This window comes from Pristis pectinata, chromosome 9 (genome assembly GCF_009764475.1).
Source record: "Pristis pectinata isolate sPriPec2 chromosome 9, sPriPec2.1.pri, whole genome shotgun sequence".
NCBI classification, from domain to species: Eukaryota; Metazoa; Chordata; class Chondrichthyes; order Rhinopristiformes; family Pristidae; genus Pristis; species Pristis pectinata.
In genome coordinates, this window is record NC_067413.1 from 93,790,068 (window position 1) to 93,800,667 (window position 10,600).

Sequence of the window (10,600 nt, forward strand, 5' to 3'; positions counted from 1 at the left end):
CAATATTAAATCAGCTTAACAATCATAAAACTGCTTTAAGCTCCATGAGACTGTCAGCTAAATTCTCAACTGGCATTAAACGTCATTGAAAAAATCACTTTTATTTTGTAGTTCCTTTGCTTTAGCACACGCAGCTATGAAATCAAGCACTATCCATTGCAATTTCCTTTTGGAAACCTAAAGGTGACTTGTGTAAAGTCTGCACATTTTAATCCTGCTTTCTTTGTTGGTACTTTCCTCTGACATCCTACACTCTGTTTCTTTGGCTATTTGTGTAGCTACTTGGTAAAGCTGTAGGCGTGAATGTACATTTACATTTTAGTTTCTAAATTACATTCAAAGATGAATATAGAGTTCTGGAGAAAGCTCACCTACTGACCTGTATGGCATCTAAGTTTATATTTGCAGCCAGAATGATTCTAGTGATTTTGGCTTTTTACCTTGTATGGATGATTTGGAACATAAATTGATCAAAAGGTAATATTCACTTTATTGAAGTACTGGGGGGGAGGGGGGTGGGAAGAGAGAGTTGAAACTGCAAAAAAATATTGCATTGCATGTCCACTGGACAGAATCTTTTAAGTACGCAAACAAATAAATCTGGTAGAATTTGTCATGTGAGATTGGAGCATAGAACTGGGTTTGTTGCCCAGAATAAGTGGAACTGATGGAAGAAGCATTTTAAGTGCGTGGATTGTGTGTGGACTGAAGGAGGACGTAATCCAGATATGGCACATAGGCAGCACAGTGGCATAGCTCCTTCACAGCTCCAGTGAGCTGGGTTCAATCCCGACCTCTAGTACTGTCTGTGTAGAGCTGGACCATTTTCCCTGTGACTGTGTGGGCTTCCTCCGGGTGCTCTGGTTTCCTCCCAGTCCCCAACGATATCTGAATTGGTAGGTTGATTGGCCACCGTAAATTGCCTCTAGTATGTGGATGAGTGGTAGAATCTGGGAGAATTGATGAGAATTTCAGGAAAAAATGGGATTAGTGTCAATGGGTGCATGGACTTGAAGTCGAAAGGATGGTTTCTACTCCATGATTCTCCCTGTGTAATTGCAGCATTTTTAGTTTGCAATGTGAAACTTTCAAATCTAGAAATTATTCTCCATTCAATTACATATTATTTTCTAAATGTTATGAATAATGTTACAGCAGATATTTTCTGTTGAAAGATAAGTATTCTAGATAATAGCAATAAAATCCTAGACATAACAATTTCGATAATAATGAAGTGCATTTATGTACTGTACATCTAACTCTTGGTAATTAATGTGAATAATTACAGGTACAAAATTGTGTAAAATCACTGGGAAGGACTGCATATTTTAATCTTAGGGTTACATGGCAAGCATTAATAGAAAGGTTAACGTCAAAAATGAATGGAACAGCATCCAAATATGGATTAAGCTTAATGATGCCTGACTTTTAAATGAGAATGATGTTATTTCCTTCCACTGTTATGATTTCAATGACGTGCAACAAGACTATTCAATGAATCCTGCTATTGGGCCACACAGTTCTCTTTGGTCATTGTTACTACATTATTACCTGTATAAACAGTTCTGTCTGCATCTCTCTTCTTCTCTTTATGTCCACAGTTTGTCACTTTAATAACTTGAAAGGGCTGTATTAGGTTTTCAGAATCAGGTTTAAATTCGCAGATGACACCACTGTTGTTGGTAGAATCTCAGATGGCGACGAGGAGGCGTACAGGAGTGAGATAGATCGGCTGGTTGAGTGGTGTCGCAACAACAACCTCGCACTCAACGTCAGCAAGACCAAGGAATTGATTGTGGACTTCAGGAAGGGGAAGTCGGGAGAACACACACCAGTCCCCATTGAGGGGTCTGTGATGGAAAGGGTGAGCAACTTCAAGTTCCCGGGCCTCAATATCTCAGAGGATCTGTCCTGGGCCCAAAACATTGATGCAATCACAAAGAAGGCACACCAGCAGCTCTACTTTGTTAGGAGTTTGAGGTAATTTGTCACCAAGGACTCTTGTAAATTTCTACAGATGTACAGTGGAGACCATTTTGACCGGTTGCATCACAGCCTGGTATGGAAGCTCCAATGCACAGGATCGCAAGAGGCTGCAGATGGTTGCAGACTCAGCCAGCTCCATCACAGGCACAACCCTCCCCACCATCAAGGACTACCATGGAGAGGAGGTACAGGAGCCTGAAGACCCACACTCAATGATTTAAGAACAGCTTCTTCCCCTCCGCCATCAGATTTCTGAACAGTCCATGAACCCATGAACACTACCTCAATTTTTTTTGCACTATTTATTTATTTTGTAATTTATAATCATTTTTACATCTTTGCACTGTACTGCTGCCGCAAAACAACAAATTTCACGACATACAAGTCAGTGATAATAAACCTGATTCTGATTATGCAGTCGACAGCAAATGATTGGCACTGTAACACTCACACTTGCCCATATACTTTCTATAGGCTTTTGACTTAGAACTCACAGTAATTTGGGAACAAAAGGGTATAAATTTCTTTCAGGGTGTTCTGGGGCCCACTGGCTGAAGAATTCCTCCTGTTCCATGCAGAACCTGAAGCCATATAATTGGCATATTGGGTACAGAAAGCAAAATAATGAAATATGGGATTAAGGTCATAAGAAATAGGAGCAGGAGGAGGCCATCTGGCCCGTTGAGCCTGCTCCGCCATTCAATAAGATCTTGGATGATCTGGCCGTGGACTCAGATCCACCTACCTGCCTTTTCCCCATAACCCTTAATTCCCCTACTAGGCAAAAATCTATCTAACTGTGTCTTAAATATATTTAATGAGGTAGCCTCCACTGCTTCCCTGGGCAGAGAATTCCACAGATTCACTACCCTCTGGAAAAAGCAGTTTCTCCTCATCTCCGTCCTAAATCTATTCCCCCGAATCTTGAGGCTATGTCCCCTCGTTCTAGTCTCACCTACCAGTGGAAACAACCTTCCTGCCTCTATCTTGTCTATCCCTTTCATAGTTTCATATGTTTCTATAAGATCCCCTCTCATTCCTCTGGATTCCAGCAAGTATAGTCTCAGGTGACTCAATCTCTCCTCACAGGGCAAACGAGAGAGAGCAGAGACAGGAAACAAAAACGTATTAAAAATCTTCAACAATAATAAAAATCTGAAGGAATAACACTCCAACGGTGTAAACATTAATTTTCAGTTTCAGTGAGATGGTTAGGTAATAATTAAGAATTTTCAAACTGGTAAACTTCTGCATCGGAAGGAAAAGCCTTAACTTTTGTGGTATATTAAGTGATCATGCAATGTCAGACCATTAAATGTTGTCTCCCAGTGCAATATTAATAAAAAGTAGTCTGATTCTCCTCCTTTCTGACAGCCATCTCTCTTGGGAGCAACAGCTGTCATTGTCCATTCAAGACAACAGGACAATTGGAGCTGCTACTAAGCCACGTAATTTGGCATAGGCTGAACACGTATCTAAAGGAAGGTTCTGCCCAGTCTACTGGACAATTGTTTTATACATTACCGCTTGCTTCTGCTGAGAATAAACATCCTGTTTTACTGTCTGTAAGATAATAATTAATATCATTTCCATAAAAATGAGTTCAAATCGTAAAATAAAAAAAAATCAAACTGCAAAATAAAAAAATAATTGCAAAGTAGCTTTTTAGGAGCCTGAGGGCACGTACCACAGGCTTAAGGACAGCTTCTGTCCCACTGTGATAAGACTATTGAATGGTTCCCTTATACTATGAGACAGACTCTGACCTCATGATCTACCTTGTTATGACCTTGATCCTTATTGTCTACCTATACTGCACTTTCTCTGTAGCTGTGATGCTTTACTCTGTACTGTTATTGTTTTTACCTGTACTACCTCAATGCACTCTGTACTAACTCAATGTAACTGCACTGTGTAATGAATCGACCTGTACGAACGGTATGCAAGACAAGTTTTTCACTGTACCTCGGTACAAGTGACAATAATAAACCAATGCCAAATAAAAACAAAAGGGGGGAGCAAGTGTTTTCATTTAATAACAAGGAAATTGCTCTGGAATCTTTGACTCAATTTCATTGTATTTGGAATTAACATTTAAATGTAATGGTGCTATCATAAAAGACTCACATTTCTGTTTCACTTTTGATGACTTCATGAGGTTGGAAAGGGATTTACATACTTCGGAGGTGTTAGCACAATTGTAAAATCAAAATGTCCTCCCCAGGGTCAACATGCCCAGCACTGAGGTCTTAACTCATCAGCCACACCATTGCCATGCCTGAACCAGACTTCCAAAGTACTGTACTGAGATCACCAGGTGGATGGAAGAGACCATTCAACAATGTTCTCAAAGCCTTCATGATGCCCTGGGAACCTCTATGACAGCTGAAGGTCGAGAAGAAGCACTCAGGAAGCGAGAACCCCGAGTCCACGCTCTAGTAGCTCACGGAAGCCCAGTGCAGAGAGTGAAAGGAGTGCACCACATGTCAAACCATCCACCACCCCTTCCTGTCCCATCTGTGGCATGTCTGTGAGCCTCATCAGTCATTTCAGAACCCACAGAAATGAAGTGAAAGTAATCATCCCCGACCCCATGAGACTGCAGAAGGAGAAGGTCAGCACTCAATTCATGCACAGCAAACTACCACAAGTAGCAATGGGACAACTCAATTCATACCTGAACAATGACTGCCTTCATTTTCATTTAAGTAACAATTCCCTCTTAAATGAAAATTAAAGCAATTAATGTTTAGGTAACAATTAAGTAACAATTCCTTCTTAAATTTTAATGGGCAGCTTTTCTTCTCTCTGTGCTGAGAAAACCCAAGGATTCAAGGATGCTCTTACAATCCATGGAAAAATGCAACATCCCCAATATCTCTTGGAAATGCCTGACCCTTGACCATTCAAAGTGGAGGAGGACCAGTGGGTCTGAGCTTCAGGAGTGCCATGTAAACTCTCCTCTGATTCCTGACACTTCCACAGTGGGCTCAGCACTGGGACTGCAGTGGTGACAATGTCCATTCAATGAAAAAGACAACATGGTACCAGCAGACGAGTCTCCACAAAATAAATGTCAACCACCTAAAATGATGTGAAACACTGGTGCCCCCCCCCGCCCCCCCCATCAATAGGCGGGAGGCCGCATCCACGATGGTCACTGTAACCGACAATGTTGCCAAGTCTGGTTAGAACCCCTTCCAGAGACTTCACCACATCTTCCACCTCCAGTAAACCTATCACCGTCTACTCATTTTTATTAACTAATAAATACAAAAAGACCGTATGACCTGATACTTTTTTGTTTAGTTACCAGATGGACCCATGAACCATTAACAAAACTCTTCTACTGTAAATTTTGAGCATGCTGGAGGAACTCAGCAGGTCAGGCAGCATCTATGGAGGGAAATGGACAGTCGGGCCGAGACCCTCCATCAGGACTGGCTGAAGTTCCTCCAGCATTTTTTGTGTGTGTGTGTTACTGTAAGTTTTGAAGTTTTCAAGTGACCTCATCTCTGCATCTCCCTGGGGAAGGTTTCACCTTTCCCCACTGATCTCCGTGGGGAGGGTTTCCTGATGTACACCCTAGACTATCTGCCTCTATACTTTCATTCTGGGCTCTCCCACAATAAGTTTTTTGCCATGTGTCACGTGAAATCATCTTATACACTTAATCAGATAACCTAGTGATCTCCTACCTTCAGAGGAACAGAATATCCACTCGTACGTCACCTTCAGTCAGCCAGCGGGTGTAGCGGCGCCATTCTAGAGTTGTCAATACTCCTGGCAGTGTGTGAATGGGAGGCTTGTTGTGGCCAGGGTCTTAACCTGCTAATCCCTATAGGGAGGGGCAGGGGTGGGGGAGGGGGAGGGTTCCTTGGTGCCTGGTACCACTCCTCCCCCCGGCCCTGGTCTGGGCAGCGGCAAGTGGGCGCTCCACGTCGTGCCCTGTGGTCCCCAGCCCACCATTTGCAGCCACCAGCTCCCCCTCCCCTTACCTCCCGGAGCCCTGAACCACTCCTCCTGGTGTCCAATCCCACCCTCCACTCTGCCCCCTCCCCCAGCCCTCCCTAGCGTCCGATCTCCAGTCCCTCCCCACCCCATCCCACCTGTTACCTCTGGTCCACCCAGTCCTCCGAATCCACAGACTCTCCCCGGTCTCCATCACCGTACCACCCCCACCACCTCCCCATCCCCTGCCCCTCCCACAATCTCCCAACCTCCAGCATCCCTCCAGCTCTCGCACCTCCCTCCGCTTCCCAGCCCTTGAGTCCACCACATCCCCTCTGCTTCACTGCTCCTGCCTCCTCCAACCTCCTGACCCCCAGACATTCCCTCGGCCCTCCCGACCCTCAGAACTGCCCCAGCACTGCCCAGGCCACTCCGTCCTCTCGGTTTTTCTCTTGCGTTCTGCTGTATTCTCCTCAGCTGGCCAGTTCTCTACTTCATCCCCTCCACACTCCCACCTCCCACCCCCCCCCCCCCCCCCCCACCCTGATCCCCAACTCTTGGGGTTAGTGAGTTTAACCACTCCTTTTTCTCATCGTCCTGGAGATTTTGATTTCCCGAAAGACTGTGAAATTCATGAGGTGGTAATAACCAGCACTATAAAAAGTTTGGTTTCATGCCCAAACTCAGTGGTAACACTACATGGTCAGACATTGCTGAGTTAAAACCATAAGTACTCTAAGTAATTTAATTTACAAACAAATACAGAGCCCTGACGATTGAAACCCAGCTGTATCTCAAGGATTTATCTGTTTACATTTCAATAATACAGTTTAAATCAGGCAATTTCAACAAAGAAATAAAATAGAGAGTGCAATCAAAGGGGATGAAGCAAGTCGTGAGGCACAAGAGATTCTGCAGGTGCTGGGATCTGGAGCAACACACAAAAAGTGCTGGAGGAACTCAGCAAGTCAGGCAGCATCCACAGAGGGAAATGGACAGTCAGTGCTTCGGGCTGAGACCCTTCATCGGGACTGGAAAGGAAGAGGGCAGAAGCCAGAATAAGGTGGTGGGGAGAGGGGGGAGGAGCACACGCAGGCAGGGGATAGGTGAGTCCAGGTGAGAGGGGGATGGTAGGTGGGTGGCGGAGGGGGGAAGATGTAAGAAGCTGAGAGGTGATCGGTAGAAGAGGCCAAGGGCTGAAGAAGAAGGAATCCGGTAGGAGAGGGCAGTGGACCCTGGAATAAAGGATGGGGGAGGGGAGGAGAGGAGATGGGCAGGTCATCAAGGCGGGGGAAGGGAGCCACAGGAATAAGTGAAGACAAAGGACTGGGGGGGCGGGGGCGGTTACCGGAAGTTGGAGAAATCGATGTTGAGGCCATCAGGTTGGAGACTCCCAAGGCGGAATATGAGGTGTTGTTCCTCCAACCTGCGTCTGGCCTCAACGTGGCAGCAGAGGAGGCCGTGGACAGACATGTCAGTACGGGAGTGGGATGTGGAATTGGTGTGGGTGGCCACCGGGAGGTCCTGGCTGTTGCGGCGGACAGAGCGAAGGTGCTCGACGAAGCGGTCGCCCAATCTTGAGCAAGTCTTGGATTTCTTGTTTTCCCTCTTGAATGTAACACAGTTAGGAGAATGGGCAAAGAAGTGGCAGATGGAATACAGTGTATGGAAGTCCTGCACTTTGGTAGAAGGAATAAAGGCGTGGACTATTTTCTAAACAGGGAGCGAATTCAGAAATCAGAGGTGCAAGGGGACTTGGGAGTCCTAGTGCAGGATTCCCTAAAGGTTAACTTGCAGGTTGAGTCAGTAGTAAGGAAGGCAAATGCAATGTTAGCCTTCCTTTCGAGAGGACTAGAATATAAAATCAAGAATGTAAAACTGAGGCTTTATAAGGCGTTGGTCAGACCATATTTAGAGTATTGTGAGCAGTTTTGGGCCCCATATCTAAGGAAGGATGTGCTGTCATTGGAGAGGGTCCAGAGGAGGTTTACGAGAATGATCCCGGGAATGAAAGGGTTAACATACGAGGAGTGTTTGATGGCTCTGGGCCTGTACTCACTGGAGTTTAGGAGGATGGGGGGGGGATCTCATTGAAACCTACTGAATATTGAAAGGCCTGGATAGAGTGGACGTGGAGAGGATGTTTCCAGTAGATGGAGAGTCCAGGACCAGAGGGCACAGCCTCAGAATAGAAGGACGTCTCTTTAGAACAGAGATGAGGAGGAATTTCTTTAGCTGGAGGGTGGTGAATCTGTGGAATTCATTGCCACAGACGGCTGTGGAGGCCAAGTTGCTGGGTGTATTCAAAGCGGAGGTTGATAGGTTCTTGATTAGTAAGGGCATCAAAGGCTACAGGGAGAAAGCGGGAGAATGGGGTTGAGAGGGAAAAATAAATCAGCCATGATCGAATGGCTGAGCAGACCTGATGGGCCGTATGGCCAAATTCTGTTCCTATGTCTTATGGTCTAGAGTGGGAATCGGTCTCTGGCGTGTTAGTTTGGGTTTCTGCATGACTAATCCAGTAACTGAACCCACTGCACCCTCAGAAAATGAGTAACCCAAGTCCTGCTCCCTCAGGTCTGCAACCACAGCCTCACTCCATGTGGTCATCTTGATCATCAATAATAGGGCTTCTAAGGTCATTGTAAACAGTGTGGTGATGCCATTGAATGCTTCTTTCATGATGCAGACCCACCCCCAGCCCTTTTGTTGACTACAAGAGAAAATTGGCATCTCCCACCAAAACCACACTGGACAATCAAGTTACCTGTTAGATTCAGGATCCCAAACAAAAGGGGACTGTTGGCAACCTTGGCTACACCCTTCCCTGGACCAGTGTAAATGTCCTGAGAAGTGGTGACCATAACTGAATGCAACAGTCAACCAGAGCTTCATGGAATTGTAGCAGAGGTTCCACCCTTTTGGAGTAATTACTGTTTTAATTGTTACTATTTTTGGATGCTGGGATTTTTATGCTGCTCCATCTCTCTCAGGTTCCCATTGTTTGGGAAGCGCTCCGAACTGCTCTTAACATCCATACTTACATTGAACAGTCTGTGGCGTTTCTACCCAGTCACTTTGCCCTTTATAACCTTATGCTCCCATCCATATTATTTACTGAGCCACCCACTCTTGCAAAGTAGTGCTTGTTGACTACAATGGAGGAAGTCAGAATATTCTTATCCTTGATGCCTAAATCAGAGAATTGGAAACACTTGGTAGAGGAGCAAAGAACTTTGTGGTATTTGGAATGGGCAGGTTGAAGGGGAGAGGGGAATAGTTAGGGGGAAGGAGTGCTTAAAACTGGTATCAGGATCTCTGTAACTATTACAAATTCTTCCAAAAGTTGAATACAAATAACAGCATTATTAATCTAAATGCAGAATCATGTAACTAAAAGGTTATAGAACATAGAACACTACAGCACAGTACAGGCCCTTCAGCCAACAATGTTGTGCCGACGTTTTATCCTGCTCTAAGATCTACCTAACCCTTCCCTCCCACATCGCCCCCCCCCCCCATTTCTCTCTCATTCACGTGTCTCTTAAATGTCCCCCACAACCTCTGCCGGCAGTGCGTTCCACGCACCCACCACTCTCTGTGTAAAAAAAACTTACCCCTGACATCCCCCTTGTACCTTCCTCCAATCACCTTAAAATTATGTCCCCTCATGTTAACCATTGTTGCCCTGGGAAAAAGTCTCTGACTGTCTATTTAATCTATGCCTCTTATCATCTTGTTAGGACCAACAGATAGCAAAATGCTTTCCTTCCTCATTTATGTGTTCGTCCTTTCTTTATTTCATTTCCCCATTCTGCAGCTGAGGATTGGACCGGATCCTGACTCCAAGCCTACGAAGCTGACTGTCAGAACTATCTGCTTTTTATCCCCTCAGGCATTCCTTCAGGATTGGGGATGTTTTCTTTCACTCTGGTTTTGTGGGTTCTGAGGTCGATATGGGAATGACAGATTCTCCCACTAGGGGGCACGAGGTGCCTGATGGGGAGGGCAACTGGGTATTTTATCAAATGGAATAATCCTTCCACTGCTATACAAGATCTCTGTGTGCTTATAAATTTCTATAGGTGTGCGGTGGAGAGCGTTCTGACAGGTTACATCACCGCCTGGTATGGAGCCTCCAAATGCGGCATCCATCGTTAAGGACCCTCACCGTCCGGGACATGCCCTCTTCTTGTTACTACCACTGAGGAGGGGGGAGGTACAGGAGCCTGAAGACCCACATTCAACGATTCAGGAACAGCTTCTTCCCCTCCGCCATCAGATTTCTGAAGGTAGTGTTTATGAAGCCATGAACACGACGTTGTTATTGCTGTTTTTTCTTGCACTATTTCCTTATTTATAATTTATAGATTTTTATGTCATTGCACTGTACTGCTGCCGCAAAACAACACATTTCACGTCATATGTCAGTAATAATAAACTTGATTTGCACTCTGATTCTGATACACGGCCTCAAGATTCTCAGTACTATCCTGAATGTCTGAATGGTCACGGGCCACAGATTCCCAGGAGTCAGTGGAAATGTGGTATTTCTTCAGAGAGGTTGAGCACATATTTAAATCTATACCTCTGTCCACTTGGTAATATGATCCCGTGACGGAAGTTGGAAAAGAGCACCTGTATACTAGTGATTCAAACTGAG

At 45.1% G+C, this 10,600-nt stretch overlaps 1 protein-coding gene across 1 annotated transcript in view; it reads left to right on the forward strand.

Annotated features, from left to right (window-relative positions):
- Nucleotides 1-10,154, forward strand: part of LOC127574289 (mediator of RNA polymerase II transcription subunit 30-like) — a 61,269-nt gene extending 51,115 nt beyond the window's left edge. The window contains exon 5 of the mRNA XM_052023172.1: nucleotides 10,023-10,154. Within this exon, the coding sequence (XP_051879132.1) occupies nucleotides 10,023-10,145 (123 nt within the window). The 3' untranslated portion in view covers nucleotides 10,146-10,154. The remainder of the gene's footprint in view (nucleotides 1-10,022) is intronic.
- The last annotated feature ends 446 nt before the right edge of the window (nucleotides 10,155-10,600 follow it).